General features: G+C 41.4%; 1 protein-coding gene across 1 annotated transcript in view; it reads right to left on the reverse strand.

Annotated features, from left to right (window-relative positions):
* Positions 1–15,661, reverse strand: part of TRPM5 (transient receptor potential cation channel subfamily M member 5) — a 38,038-nt gene that overhangs the window by 9,430 nt on the left and 12,947 nt on the right. The window contains exons 9-18 of the mRNA XM_041415127.1: positions 14,949–15,299; positions 12,728–12,859; positions 11,159–11,282; positions 9,575–9,720; positions 8,736–8,848; positions 7,278–7,373; positions 4,706–4,964; positions 3,419–3,537; positions 2,928–3,060; positions 320–494 (exon numbers count right to left, since the gene is read on the reverse strand). Coding sequence (XP_041271061.1) covers positions 320–494; positions 2,928–3,060; positions 3,419–3,537; positions 4,706–4,964; positions 7,278–7,373; positions 8,736–8,848; positions 9,575–9,720; positions 11,159–11,282; positions 12,728–12,859; positions 14,949–15,299 — 1,648 coding nt within the window. The remainder of the gene's footprint in view (positions 1–319; positions 495–2,927; positions 3,061–3,418; positions 3,538–4,705; positions 4,965–7,277; positions 7,374–8,735; positions 8,849–9,574; positions 9,721–11,158; positions 11,283–12,727; positions 12,860–14,948; positions 15,300–15,661) is intronic.

The raw sequence follows: 15,661 nt of genomic DNA on the forward strand, positions 1-15,661 counted from the left end.
GTTTACTGAGGGTTATCTGGGTCTAAGTTAAACTGAAAGGAAATGGATTGAAGTGAAAGCAGATATGCCAGCCTTTAAAACTGCAAATCCTTGTGTATTTCTGAGAGCTTATCTAAACAGGGCCAGCCCTTATGCTCTAATGTAACTCCACAATGCCCATTATCTCTTTGCAAATACACTATTTGTGTGACAGCAATGTGTAAGCTTTGGCCTGTAGGACAAAGACTTAAAAAAGGGCAATACTTGGAAGGAACTCCATGCTCTCATCAGAAGTGTGCATTCAAAAATGGCCAAGTTAGGGGGAAAGAAGTTTCCTCACTGTCTATTTCATCCAGTGGAATCTGGCCAAATATCTGAAGGTAGGGACGATAGAGAACCCTTCTGAATATCCATTCCACTCGGCTGTCATCGGGATGGAGCAGAGCTTGAGTTGTCACACCATAGGCAATGAGCCACACGCTCAAGAAAAACAGAAAGAAGAAAACATCCTTCATCTGCAAAAGAGAGGGGGAGGAGAGAAAAGGAGGGCCAGTGACTGTGATAGCATAGTCAAGGAACAGTAGTCTTTCTATATGAATATGGCTTAAAATAATTGTTTCTTTACAAGCTCATTTAGGTTCAGGGAGGTGGAATAGGCTACAGTTCCATGCCCAGAATTCCTCGTCTGACCTTGCTGTTACCACATTATCCTTGGCCTGTAGTAAGCATTCTTCTTTGATAGCTCATTTAGATAAAGGCCCATTTTAAACTAAAATCTTGCTTTCCAATCATCAAACATTTAAAAATGAAATAGATTTTATCTTTTAAGTGACTGTCACATTTTATCTTTTAAGTGCATATTTTCTGTGAGCTATCTCAGTACCATGGACTGCTTTACTGTGAATTACCAGAGTTCTGCTGCAGCAGAGAATCCTGGTAGCAGTCAGTGCTCATTGATGAGTACTGAGCCACTGATGCAGCAGGCAGAGAAGGCTGCAAGGATCAGGTTCCTTCTGTCTTCAGCTTTCAAGCTAAGTGGTGCATCTGAAAGATTCTTTTTGGGGCTTCCTGCTTTTAAACATTGTGTTTCTCTACAGAAGCAGAAGTAATTGAATCCTAAAACACTTACTTAAAAAAAATCTAATATGAATATCAAGTGCAATAATTTTTCCCTGGTGGAAGAGGAACACTTCATCCTCTCCCCATCTGATTTGACAGAGTTCATTAGGGACTGTAGTTTCCTTTCAATTAGATTATTGGATTGTGCAGTTACCCATAGCATAGGCATTTCAGAGCTCCAGGATGTTACTTGGAGTTCTGATAAGAAACATCATCTCTAACCCAGGCAAGACAGAGCTGATGTCTGACTTCCATTAATCTTTTTCGTTTTCTGGATGATCTAAAATTTAGGAGTGCTGCAGGGCTGTAATGGTATCAAGGTGATGGGAGAGTGGTGAAAAGTCTGGAACTATTTTTTTCCAATCTGCAGTTTCTCTGGAAATGAGTATTGTTCTGGAATTTTAGCAATTACCAGACCTGTTTCAGTGAATCTGTAGCAAGGGTATAAAGAGGAAAGACAGTAAGAGACCATCTGGGATTGCTTCTCTCTTAAATAAGGGAGATGATTTTGCTCGAACCCTGTTGAACCCTTCAGGCAGGTTTCATTTACTGAAGAAACCTTCACTGTTACTTTGATGTAAGGTTCAACACTGAAATACCAAAGCTGAGGCATCCTGTTGGCTTGGGTGGGGCAAAGATGAAAGGTGCCTGGTAGGGCTTTTTTCTAGGCTGCTGTTTATGTTCTTGTTACATTTCCCAACCCCGGTGTTATCTTGCAGGACCTCAGGTGCCAGCAGAGTGGGCACAGGTAGGACTTGCTCAAGGCCCTGGTTTAGCTTGGCAGGCAGCAAAGGAAGGGTTAGGAGCTGTAGCTCTGACTTGTTCTCTCACAATAGAAGTCTGCTAATGCCATAACCTAGATAATGAACAAGAACAAATATTTATTTGCCATTTACCCTTTTGCTAGTCCAACCAAATGTCATCTCAGAGTTATTGCATTTGTAGACAAATTCAAATAGCTTGGTAGTTATGTTTATTCAATGTATAGGCTTGTTTAGACTGTAGAGCTTTTACTGAGTTCTGCTGTGAGTCACAAATCAAATGTTTGTAGATTCTGTAATGGTACTTACAATTAGATGAACTCTAGTAATCAGTGAGCATGAGCTAATTGACCTGGAGGATTAACATGCCTAAATAAAAAGCTATTTCAACATACGAATGCATACCCAAGCACAGTAACTGTAATCCCAGTGTCTTGTTTCTTGAAGGAGAGCAGTAATAACAAAAAAAAATTATCAACATCTTCCAACATCTGCTCACAAAGTACTAATATATTTTCATTGTAACAGGGAGCTAAAAAGTACAAGTAAGAATAACTCCTGTAGGAAACTTGTAACCATCCTTTTCCACTGATTCCCCGCCCCCCCCCCCCCCCCCCATTCCTTTTCCCCTGATTCCCCCCCCCCCCCCCCCCCACTTGCTGAAAAAACCCATTTTTTTCCCCAAGTCGTTTATTGGAAGCCCTTCTTTACATGGCCTGTCATCTGCCTGAGGTCTTGGCCCTGGATGCACACAGCTTAGGAAGTAGGAGGAATAGCAGTAAGGCAAAGACTGCTCTTCGTTAGTCAGATCTGAGGATAAATTATTAGGTAAAATACAAGGATTAGTAAATTAGGACCAGCTTAATGAACTATGGAGGTCTGTGAAAGGATCTACTTCAAACATTCCATCTTATAACAAAATACAGGAATATGCAAAAATAACAGGCCTTAAAAATGTAAAAATAAAGACAGATTATTATAAAGTTCTTTCTTTTCTAAAGACAAGATTTCCTACTCTCTGTTTCTTAGAAGGCAGAAGTATTTATCTGAGACAAAATGCACACTTACCATTCTTTCCACAATAATGATCTTTGGTCCAAGTTGTTTGTGAATTGCAAAAATATGGATAAGTCTAAGTGTAAACACCATAAAATCAATGGCGAGTATTGTACGACCAGCTTGAAAAGTTGAGTTCAGCATCCTGCAGAAGACATGGAATGAAATATCAGCTCTCAGCAAGTACTGATCATGCCTGTGTGGTGATGAGAAATAACCAAGAGATGGAGGACCCCTCTTTTCTCTCTCTTGGCTTCAATGAGATTTATTAACAAATAATAAAAAATAAGGTACTTTTAGTAAAAGGGATTTCAGAAAACAAACAAAGCAGAGCTTTTCAGTACATGTGTTTGGATATATAAATTTTAGAGGCTCCTACTGCAGAAACGCATCTCAAAGCCTGTAAAAATGAATGTTAGAGCCTGTGCTCTCATGCCTGTCCTCTCATGAGACTCAGCTGTCAGTTGATGTGCACAGCCCTTGCTACTGATGCAAATACACACCTGCAGATTACCCCAATTATGAAGAGAAAGATGGTGACCATATCACATTTATTCCAGTTATCCTCCACGTACAGTTTAAATTTTTTCATTAAATTTGTGTCTTCATCTGTATAGAAACTCTGAAAAAGAGAAATAACCTCTGGTATTGATCTCTTTCCACTTTCACTATTTCCTTCTGAGTGTTAACAGGATACCTGTTGCCTTTTTCCCTTTCATTGCAAAGAGCAAAAACAAATTCTGAGCATAATAAGGGGGGGGGGGAAAAAAGTGGTTAAACAATGCAGCTTCCAGAGTTCAGTTTCTAGGCATTGCTGTTTAAACAGCATGAACAGATTTGGCATTTCTGTGCTGGAATTGTCAGTGAATGCACATTTGATTATCTAGGCAAGGAGTTGGCTTTCTTAATTGGGTTTTAGCCTGGCAGTCTTCATGTTTTACATATTTATAATTAAATGTTCTTTGATCTAGATGTTTTCCATGTCCTTCTGTTAATGGCCTTGCTGCATAATTTCAAATAAATTGTGATGAACTTTCCTGTCTCTTTTGCTTGTATAATGAACACTTACTGGTTCATCCAGAGTAAATGATTGTAACTGCCTTTTTTTTTGTGTCTAAAGAGAAGAGCTTTGTGCACCCACAGTTGCAACACACTTGCACCACAGTTATTGTTTCAGTTTTTAAACTGAGGAATTTCCAAAACCAGTAATAGGAGACTAATAGAGAAGGCCTTTTGGGGGTTGGTGGTTTTGTTTGGTTGGGTATTTTTTTAAGAAAAGCAAGCCCAAAAGAAATCTGCTAATATTTTGAGTTGAAAATTATTTTAGGAAAAGCCACAAATAATCTGAATTAATTTACTTGTGATTTTTTTTAAACAGTCCCCAGCGGGGAAGAATCTCTTAAAAGGATGTAGAGCTGTCTGCTGTGTTTCCAGGTGTAGAATGTAACTTCCAACTTATATTGTTTGTGGTGCGAGGACATAGTTCTGTGGAATGAAATCAGAGAAGGATTTACAAAGCAGAGAATATCTGAATGCTGGCAGCCCACTTGACTTGGCTCAGGCTGCAGTAGGATGGAAAAACAGAGGTAGAGATGTAGGTTTATATGGGGGAAGAAGAGCTTGCTCTGGGAGAGAGGGGTGAGATGTTTAGGATAAGCTTAGTTCAGTGTTGTTCTGTGCACCTGACACTTGAGATGTCCAAGCCTGTACAGTTATACAGATTGTAAATCTATTGGAAATATTGCTGCAGGTTTTGCTGTGTTGGCACTATGGTGATGCAGGTTACTCACCTGTCGGATCTCTTCCAAGACAAGGGTAAACACCCAGAAGTAGAGCACAATTTCTTTAACAGATGGACCCTGAGGTGGAGGTGGTTTAAAGTCCAGTAAAAGGACATAAGTGAATAGAAAGAGAAAAGCAAAGTACATTATAACATTCCCCATAAACACAGTTACAGGGGCACTCCAGAATTTTCTCCACCGGGTAAACGTGAATGTTGCCCATGCTGTGTTTGCAGAAGGGTTCTGTTTTTCCAATGTGTCATTTCCTCTGCAAACCAAAAAGAATACATGCTTGGTGACAATCTCCTAAAATTAGTTCATGGGAACAGGCTCAATATTATTCTATATAAAGCTTCTTGTAAGATAGTAACAGGCAGATGCTGGGGCTGGCCAAGGGGGAAGGCTGTAGAAGTCAGAGCAATCATATTACTATAGCAGAAATATTTCAAATCAAAAAGAAGGTTTTGAAAAACCAAGTCACATCAGAATTATGTGAGCATTTTTGTTATTTCAGTTTAGTTGTATTGATTTTATATGTTAACTTCATTGTGCTCTGCATGGACTGCAAATGCACAAGCAGAGGGGGAAGGGTGATTGGCCTTTATACACCTAAATAATAGAAAAGAAAATGGCCAAATAATTTTTGTGAGTCAGCTCTTAATTATTTTGGCTTTAAAATTTCTTGTGGTGTTTGTCTGTGGAAGTTCTTGTTGTTGCTGTGACTTTGAACTTCTGACCCAGTCTCTAAGTGCTGGATCGTGTTAAGCCTGTGTTTCTTGACTATCCTTGCTGGAATCTGATAGACCCTACTGAAGAATACCTTGCTGCTTTGCATAACTGCCCTTTGTGATTAAATTAGAGTAAGTTGCAAAATAGCAATATAGAAGCCTTTTAGCAAAAAGAGCTGACCTCATAAAATATGTATTAAGGCAGTCTTTGGGTGGTGTGGAATAGGGCAAGTATTTTGGTAACTGAAGGGAAATTTGACCTATACATTTACAGCTGTTTTGCTGTGTTTTGGAACATGAGGTGGTATCTATTGGCAATGGAAAATATCCTGTGCAGAAAATGCAAGTTTGATAGCAATTTGATCTTTGTGTGAGGATTTGTTTCCACATAAAATGGTCTCCTGTGTAAGCTAGGGATGTTATTGGACCTTTAATTTTGTGATTCTTACTCTGAGAAGTTTGATCTCCGACAAAGGATGTGCACACTAGGGTATGTTTTCAATTTCACCTCACAGAAAATAAACAATGACTCTTCACTGGTTTTTAATTTCCTCTGACAATCTTGCTAATTATTAAATACATTTGTTACAAGAGAAAAGTTCTCTTTGTGGCCAATCTTTTCTATATGCCTGATTCTGTACTACCTCTCATTTATGACATCATGAGATACATTCCCATGGTAACAGGCTAATATCATAAACAGATAATTGCAGCTTTACTGTAAGATGCTGAAATAGATCTGGGACGGAGAGAGCCTCTTTGTTAAAATAAATTGCTAGGATAATAGCAATTGGAACATGCAATGTAATGACCAAACCATGCTGCACTCAGGATATGGAAGTGCTTTATGATATTGCTTACAAATAGCTCCCAAGAGGCAGATGCTTTTACACCTATTTTATAGGTTAGGGAGGGAGAGAGAAGAACTAATGATTTTCTCCAATATACCAGCAGTTAAATACCAGAGGTAAAAATAGAACCTAATAACTCTGACTTGGTCCAGGACTTCATACTGCAGCTGACGCTTCCTCTCTACCGCTGTTCACATATTTCTGGAGTTCTCTTTAAATCATGGAAAATGTGTCAATTTAGCCACTCTTTAGCCATTAAGAGGACTTTGTGCCAATCAAAAGTCTACTTATCCTGACTTAAGTCCTTGTGGTCTCCCAGGTTTTGGTGATAAGTATGTGGTAGAAGTATGGGGGGGATTCTGCTCTGAATCAAAGATGTGTGACTGACCACAAGAAACTGAAAAAACCTTTGTACTCAGTTACTCATTTGTGTGATGCTCTCTCTAATGCCTAAGGTTCCTTAGAGCCCATCTGTCAAAATATAAATTAAGAGTGTGAGAAGCTGACTCAATGTAAAATTCCCTGGTACTGATGGGTGCAAGCACACCTTTGTAAGAAAGTATGCAGTGATGCAAGGTTCTGCTGAGATCCTTCTTTCTGCTCAGCTCAGTAATCTGATAACTTCCTAAAATCCATTTTGTATTAATCATCCTGAGCTGATGGGAATGTCAGGAAATGCTATTGATTCCCAAGTAAATTCCTTGTTCTTAATTTCTTGTAGAAATTATCTGCTCAGAAAAACTAAACTGGTGTCTCCTTAAAGCAGTGCTATATCTCTGTTTATTTTCCTATATTCCTTTTAGAGAGCAACAACAGCAGTAATCAAAGGGCACAGCAATAATCAAAGGGCACTTCCTGAGGAGTAATGACTTTCTTGGCCCTTCAGCTGATCTTTAGATCATTAGCTGATGATCTAAGGACGATGGTCACTAATACACAAGAAGTGTCCTGTTCTTTGACTGTTCTCATAAAAGCTACACTAGCTTATGGTTTTAAACTTACCTATCTTCTTCCTTGGAGAAAAACAGAGTCCTCTCTGAGTCCAAACTGTCCAGCTCTCTGAATGGCTCTGGCTCATTCTTTGATTGTTTTTCTTCACTGTAAGGAAAAAAAACCTCATTAGTTAAAAGATGATGCTTAGCCATTTTTCACTACTGAATTGGCATTGATACAGAACTGGTACCATGTCCTTATCTTGGATCTGCTCTGCTGGGGAGCTATTAAATTAGGGCATAAACTTTATCTTTACAAATTCTGTTTATTTTTAAGGAGGAGGCTGAATTCACCCATAAGACTCAGAGAAGTGATAATTGGTGTGCTTCATAAAAATGGAGCAGGATGCTCAGTTTCCTCAAAATAGTTAGGATTTGAGCAGAAGTAAACCCCTCAGTCAGTCTTAGAAGAGAACTGCTCAATGCTCCATTCCAATTAAGCAATTAAGAAGGGAAATGCCAGAAGCAGTAGGGGACATGTGACAGTTCTTGCATTTCCAGGGAAAGGAGGCAAAAAAATGGAAGTTTGGAAAGGATTGTTTTGATTATGTGTAATAATTCAAACCTTTCCATGAAAACTTTGCCAAAATGTCACATTAAATGAATTTGTGAATCTGGCAGCCAGAAGGTCATCTTTAGTGATGCTGGCGGAAGGCAAATCTTGAGTCAGCATTGCCAAACAAGTTTTCCTCTTGCTTTTTATGTAGTTTAAGAGTCAAGAAACATGTATTTCATAACATGTTATTTCATATTGCTAATTCTCATTATTTGTATGTGATTCTCTGAATGTTTGAGGTTTTCCTGAAGTTTCAGATTGACAATTTTTATGACCACCTGAGCAGCTTCTGGCTGCTCTTTTTTTCTCTTCTGTTTTTTAAATTTTATTTGGTTGGTTGATTTTTATGGTGTGGGGCTTCTTGTTTTGTTTTATTAGTGTTTGTAGTACATGGATTCTTTTTCAAGAAAACCTAAGATTGTAAGGCACTGAATTTGAAATTCTTACTTGATTTTGATTGACTGGTAATTTAATGTCAGTCCCATGTTTTTAAGCTAGACTTATGGATATCAAGGCTTGTGGCAGATAACACTGCTTTGTGATTGCTGTTTTCCTTGGATAAGATACTGAGGTTTGAGCCAGGCATCTCCAGATCTAGAAACAAATTGTGCTACAGCTGCAGATATTCTACACATTGCCGTGTAGAATCTGGAGCTGACAGAATTCCAGCAGGCTTTCCTCTGGACAGTGGAAAATGGAATGATCTCTGTGAAACCATGGCATTGATCTTTTAAGTTTGGCAACAGGACACACAAATCCCTCAGCCCTATAGAAAACTGATTTGGTTAGGTGATATTAGGTGATGTTACTGTTTATAATAACTTCAGGGAGAAATTTTGACTCTGAATATTTTTTTATGGCCTATTTTTCATCACTTATTTATCTCTTGCACCCAGTTAGTTGTGTTTATACCTGAATGATATTAAATTGGTGTAGATTAGGAAAGGACACCAGAATGCACAGATTAACTTGAGGATCTGTGTGCTTGTAGACATGTCTCCCCACCATATTTTTGTCAGGAAGGCCTGAAAGTCAAAAAGAGAAGAGATGTCTTTAATGTCACAAAAAGATACTTGCAGATGAAGCACACCTGAGACAGTGAATGCTCTGATAACCTCACGGCTTCAGAGCAAACAGGTTCTCTGTGTGTCCTTCTGCAGGTGCTGAGTATGCAAGGAGTTATCTGGAGACCAGTGGAAAGAACAGCAAGCCAAACGGAATTAAGCAACATCTGTAATACTAAGGAAGCCCAAGTCAGGCACTGGGAGATAAAAGCAGCATCACTCTTAATTTAGCTTTGTGTATGTGGAGAGAAGTCAGGTTGTGAGAGCAAAGCTGAATAGTAATTTAATTTAGCTTTTATCAGTGAGCTCTCTCTTGAATCTGAACAAGGAGTTACCTCACATCTTGGAGCAGCTTCATTATGCCCCAGGCAGATTTATAGTGCTTTTCTGATGCTTCTCTGTGAGCAAGAAAGGAATAAAAAGCAAAAAAGCACACGATGGATTAAGGGCTAAACCTTCTCAGCACACTGGTGTGTGTGCCAGCTGGATGAGAGAGTGGGGAAAGGGGGAATTGTGCTGCTTTGGCAAGGACATGGTGTAATGTCCTCTTCATCTGTTGCTAGAGGGAGAGGAGTGTCCCTTCTCTGAAGAACGGTTCTCAGGGGAATAGATCCATTGGGGTTGTTCAGTTCCTGTGCTGCCCTCTCCTGTGTGCAACTCAAGGCCCTGGGGACATTTAAAACTTACCTGGACACCGTCATGTGCAAAGAAAGTCTTTGCATCTGCTTCTGTGGCCAGCTGAAGGCACGTGGTTTTGCTCCAGTACTGATTTTTCCTCACCAACAGAGCAAATGCTCTCTCCTCACTGTTGTGGTAGCATTCACTAAACAGTTCTGCCATATGAAGAAAACACAGACAAAAAAATGTATCTCTTGGGTGATCTTCTTACACTTTGAAGGATGAGCTGTCATGCTGTCCTCACTTTCCTGAACAGACTAAAGAAGACAAGCAGCCCAGTTTTTTCTTGTAGACAACAAATCCTTCATTTTGAGACAGAGCTACTTGACATAAAATAATATTAGACTTGGTGGAGTGTTGTGGCATAATTGTTTCCAGAGAAACTGGTCCTGGAGCTTAGAAACCAGGATAAATTTAATGAGTAAAAAAAAAAAAAAAAATCAACATCGTCTCATTAGACAAGATCCAACTTCTTGTGTCTGTTCCATTCTACTGATTCACTTGATTATCTCAGTACCTTTCCCAAGGCAGCCTACACCTTGTTACGCTGTGAGGATGGGCAAAAAGGTCAAGTGCACTTAAAATTACACAAAGAAATTTTTTCTAGTTGATGTGGTATTTATCATTCTTAAAGAAAGTTTGCTTTGCATAATCAGAAATTAAAACTGAGGATCTGATCTAATACGTATCAAAGCTAAGAAGGAGAAGTTCTGTGTATTTGATTAGGCCCCATAATTCCATTACTAAATTACTTGAGCCCTGTGATTATATGAGAACCTAATTTTTAATTTTTGTAAATAATAATGGCCCTGTGAGAAGAAGGGAAAAATGTGATCTCTGTGTAAATAATGCAGCAACGCCTGCATGAGCCTTGCGCTGCTCGATGAACTACCCCAAAGGAAGGGGAGCCTCTGTGTTTGTTTCCAGGTGAGGCACATTTTAAAGCCCTCTCCCCACAGCATGAAGGTGTGGATTGGGCTGAAGTCAGATCAGCAGAGAAGCTTGTGTGCAGACATCTGTTCCTACAGCAAGCAAAGGGGCGAGGGCTCAGCATTCCAGCACTGCGGATGCCTGGATCTGACTGCTGTAGGGAGGGGCATCTCGTCTGCTGCAAAACCAGCCTGAGCCTCACTGCAGATTGCAGTGCACTTGGCCCTCTTCTGGGTGAGGTAATCTCAAATTATTTTTAGCAGCAATGACAAAACTTAAAACTTGTTGCTCTAGTGGCCCTTACAGAGCAAGCTTGATATTGCAGGAAGAGCAGGCTGCTGTGAGCCTGGAAGTGTTTTGGCTATTCAATCTTTCACATCACTGTAACACACCTTGTACTAAGATCAGACAATTAAAATACCAACAAGCAGCAGGAGAGTATCTGTGTGTCCCAGGGGGCCTGTCTTGGAACAGAGATTTTTTTTTTCCAAAATGAGTGGGTTTTAAATCTTTCCTCTGAATGTTTGGGACTGCCTGTGCTGCAAGGTTGTTAAATTATTCATGACCTTTTACGACTGAAACTCTATTTTTTTCACTTGCTTGCCTTCCAATGGCAGTTCCTTCATAAATTTTCAATGCCATTCAAAAAGTGCCATTACTTACCAACAGCGAGCTGCTCATACTTGGCCTCTTTCATTATACAGGCTGCTTTGGTCTCCGTCTCCAGGCGGGACATCTCTTTCAGGATCTTGCAGGCTGCCAGAGCTGAAGCTACACCCTCCTGACCCTGTGGAATTGAAGGGGTCGCTGCTGCCACCCTCCACTGGAGGGCATTTCTGAACGGGGAAGAAAGTTCATGCCTTTCAAGCAAAATCTTCCCTCCCGTATAGATTTGAAAGTCGAAAATGATGATCAAAATGCCAGTTTTGATGACATTTGAGAATGAAAGCCACATATTGTGGATGCCCCATCCCTGGCAGTGTTCGAGGCCAGGCTGGATGAGGTTTTGAGCATTGTCTAGCGGGAGGTGTCCCTGCAAACCTGTGTAGCGGGAGGTGTCCCTGCCCGTTGCTGGGGGTTGGAGCTGGATGATTTTTGAGGTCACTTCCAACCCAAACTATTCCATGATTCTTTATTGGTAGTTCTTGTGCCTTATAAGGCTGGCGACTTCTGGGTCCAAGCTCTTAGAGGCACCTGATTTGGGATAGCAATCAAGGACAGAAAGGAGAACAACACGCTCTGGAAACAGAGCAACGCGTTCTCCCTGTGCCGAGACAGCTCCAGCGTGGCTGTGCTGGGGCGGAGATGCGGGCACGGCAGGGAGCAGAGCTGGCCGGGGCGGGGATGTGCGGTGTGCTGCGGGGATGTGCGGTGTGCTGCGGGCCCGCACGGTGCGGATGTGCGGTGTAGCGGCCGGGGCAGGGATGTGCGGTGTGCTGCGGGGATGTGCGGTGCCGATGTGCGGTGTGCCGCGGGCCCGCACCGTGCGGTGTGCTGCGGACCCGCACGGTGCCGATGTGCGGTGTGCTGCGGACCCGCACGGTGCCGATGTGCGGTGTGCTGCGGGGATGTGCGGTGTGCTGCGGGCCCGCACGGTGCCGATGTGCGGTGTGCTGCGGGCCCGCACGGTGCGGATGTGCGGTGTGCTGCGGGGATGTGCGGTGTGCTGCGGGCCCGCACGGTGCCGATGTGCCCGCACGCACACAGCCCCGCTGGGGCTGCCCCCGCCAGATGCGCTGCTCTGCAGGGGCAGGGATGGAGCTGAGAGCTCTCTCTCTGTCTGTGGGGGCAGGGGGGCTCCCAGATGTGGGAAGCAGGGCTGGGTTGTGAAACAGGAGCCGATTATGCCAGCTCGAAGCTCAGCCTTGGAGGGCGCGATGCTGCGCGCCGGGCACGTAAGCTGAAGATGCTTCAGCGCTCTCACTTCCCTCCCGTCACGCTCGGAGCCAAACAATCGGCCCCTGTCGGAGGCACAAACCCTGCTCCTGGGAGCTGTGACTCCTCGGGAGCTGGGGGAGCGGGGCTTCAGCCCGGGCTGATTCACACCGGCTCCTGCTCTCCCTGGCCCCGCGGCAGGAGCCACGCAGAGATGAAAGGCGCTATAAATGCCGCCTCTCGTGTACTGCAAACGAACCCATCTGTCATCAGAGCTGCAAGGCTGAGCAAAAAAACATCTCGTAAACTTGAAATATGCCATTGCTTCACCTGAAGCAGCTACAGCTCGGAGCTTACCATAGCCCAGAAATAGTTTGCCATCTTGTGCCGGTTTTGAAGTACTGCCCACACAAACAAATCCCTCCAAGGATTTTCGCTTTTCTGGTTCATGTCCAAGGGCCCAGGTAATCGCTTTGTGTTCGTTTTGTCCTGAAATATGGTTTGAAGAATTAAAAACCTGGCTGGCAGTCTCGCTCCAGGAGCAATGACATGATCTAAGATTCTCTCAGCCTCGCTGAATACTTCACATTTCTTTGACTTTTCAGTAGGACCAAAAGGTAATCATCTCATTCTGTACTGAGTTAAAGAATCCTTGTATCCCCAGTATAACCCAATATGTGTGAGAACTTTCTGGATGAAATGGTGACTCCACTGAAGCCAATGCTAAAGTTTTCATTGGCTTTATTGAGGCTGGGGTTTCATCACTGGTGTGTAATATCAGACAAGAGAAACATGTGATTAACTAATCTGAGCTTGCCTTCAATTATATCGGGCTCCGCTCTGCTGCCACAGAGGACAAGGCTTCTGAGAAAAGGGAACAAAAGGCATTTTATTTCATCAGAAATAAATCTTGCCAAGGCCCTGTACAGGACAAGAATAGAGTACGTCAATACCCCTTTTTAGTCCTTCCTTTGAGAAACCTTTCCCCATGCAGAGAGCAGTTTAAGTAGAACACTCATTCCTTCAGCACTCGATAAAAAAATTGTCTAGAGGAAGTGTAGCCGCTTAGGTCAAGTTCTGAGTTTTAAGTATATTTAAAAACTACCTTATTATCTATTGTGTTGGTTAGAAGCAGCTAGGGTTTATTTTAATTTAATTTATTTTTAATTAAATAGGGCTTTGTGAGAATATATTTTTTTAAATAATTTAAATGATAGGATTCTTTTCAAATTTATTTTAATGGCACTTTTTTTTGTGGGGGGGGGGGTGTTTTTTCACTTTGTAGCGAGCTATTGAATCAACTACATTGCATAGAAAGCCTTGCAGGAGACAAAGATATCCTAAAAGTCTCATCTGTTTTTGTAACCACTAGTTCCTAACCTGAAAAAAGATATACAATTTGGCAGCAGTGATGCCGGTTTCCCAGCACTGTGACGCTCTTTCTGTTGCCAGTGATAATGGGATTCAGCCATGGGAAGAAGATTTAAAAGGGAAAAAGCTAGTAGGCAGCAGGAGCTGATCTCTGAACTGGGCCTTATCTGCAGCACTGGGCTTTAGCTCACTTACTGCCAAATGCCAGAAAGGTCAAGTGAGGCTTTGGGGGCAAATTTTTATTTCTGGCAAGTTTGTAAGTCTGGAGTATGCTTAGTGACTTCAGAGGTATTGTCTCAAGTTGCTCATCCTTGTGAATGAAAAATGCAAAGTAGATTAAAACTTAACTTTTCATACTACTAATTAATTTAGCTAGGCTTTATCAAAGCAAAAGTGATTTAACATCTCAAAAAAAATTTTTTTTTTTAAATTGGTGTCTAATTTTAACAGTTTTTAGGTGTAATTAGAACTTGGCAAATACCAAAAGGCTTAATTGTTTCATTTGTCTGAAACAAAACTCTAATGAAATTTCTTTATACATCTTTGTTTTAACACCTTGCACCCAAACTTATTTTCAATGCTTTTGCAAGCACTTTGGTACTTAGGCATTTTAATGTTAAATACATTGTCAAAATGCAAAAATGATGATGCATCTCTTGCACCACTGTGGATTATAGACATCATTGCACACTGGTACCCCCATCACATATTTTCCTTGTGATATGTTGGCCAGCGCACTTGCCAGGGCCACGTCACACAATTGTTCCTACTTCTTGCTCTGTGTTCTGGCACTCCATAAAAAGACTAAAATGCTCTAAAGGCAAATATCAAATACTGGATATTACTGAATATCACTATCTGAGTTCAGTCTACTTGTACAGAGTATAAATCTGAGAATAGTTTATTGTACAAAGATGACCATTTTCAGGCCTGGGATTGAAAATCTCCATTGCCTGCTTTTCTTTCTCCTAAAAAAAAATTGCCTTTTCACTACTACTTCTTGAAATTCTGTAAAAAAAAAAAAGAAAAGAGAAAAGCAGACCACTATTTTTATGTTTAATTACTCCTTCATAAATGCAAATCTTATTTGTAAACCCCACACATCTTTAATTAAATCTGTTCCCTGCCCCACCCCAAAGACTAGACCTAGTTAAAATGGTACAAATTCTATATTGGAGGGGAGCAATGATGCAAAGCTGTGACTCACAGATTTCTTCTTGCCTCCATGTCTGAGGTCTTGATAGAAACCTTTGCATGCATCATGAAGGAAATCCTTGAGGACTCTAGAGACCTCGCTGAGAGTGAAGAGGGGGCAGATCTCCTTCTGCTCACTCAGCTGCTGACCAGTGAGCCCTGCCAAGGTCAGTTTGCTTTCTTCATGCTTCTTCAGGAGAAGTTCATAGAGGAGACATTTCTGAGAAATGGAGCAGTAGAGTCTCTGCAGACGACTGTAGGTCAGGAATTCATATATGTTAGCCCCATTGTCAATAAATAGCTTCACAAATTCTGGTTTGTTGTTGACTAGAGCATCCATCATCACTTCCTCCAGGTCACAGGACTAGATTGATGAAAGAGAAAAAAAATAAAACAAACGAAAAAAGGAAATTTTGGGGGGTAATCATGGATGGATGATGAGAGAGGTTAGATTTAACAGGCACGTTTTGTCTTCCACCAGTCAACAGTGAGTACAATAAGAAAGAGGTGGGACTTGCTTCATTTTTCTCTGACAAAATGTCTGTGCCAGTGTTAATGTTAAAACATCAATATAAATTGTGTGCTGTAGGACTTGGTGTGAGGCACCTGCCACACTGGGTATTTGTACAGCAGTTACAAACAGTGACATTCTTTGTGCCACCTTCTAACAGTAATATCTGCCTGCTTCTTGTGCTTTGTAAACTCTGCTTTCTTTGCTATAATGTC

The sequence above is a fragment of the Onychostruthus taczanowskii genome, unplaced genomic scaffold, assembly GCF_017590055.1.
Source record: "Onychostruthus taczanowskii isolate IOZ18803 unplaced genomic scaffold, ASM1759005v1 scaffold49, whole genome shotgun sequence".
NCBI lineage: Eukaryota > Metazoa > Chordata > Aves > Passeriformes > Passeridae > Onychostruthus > Onychostruthus taczanowskii.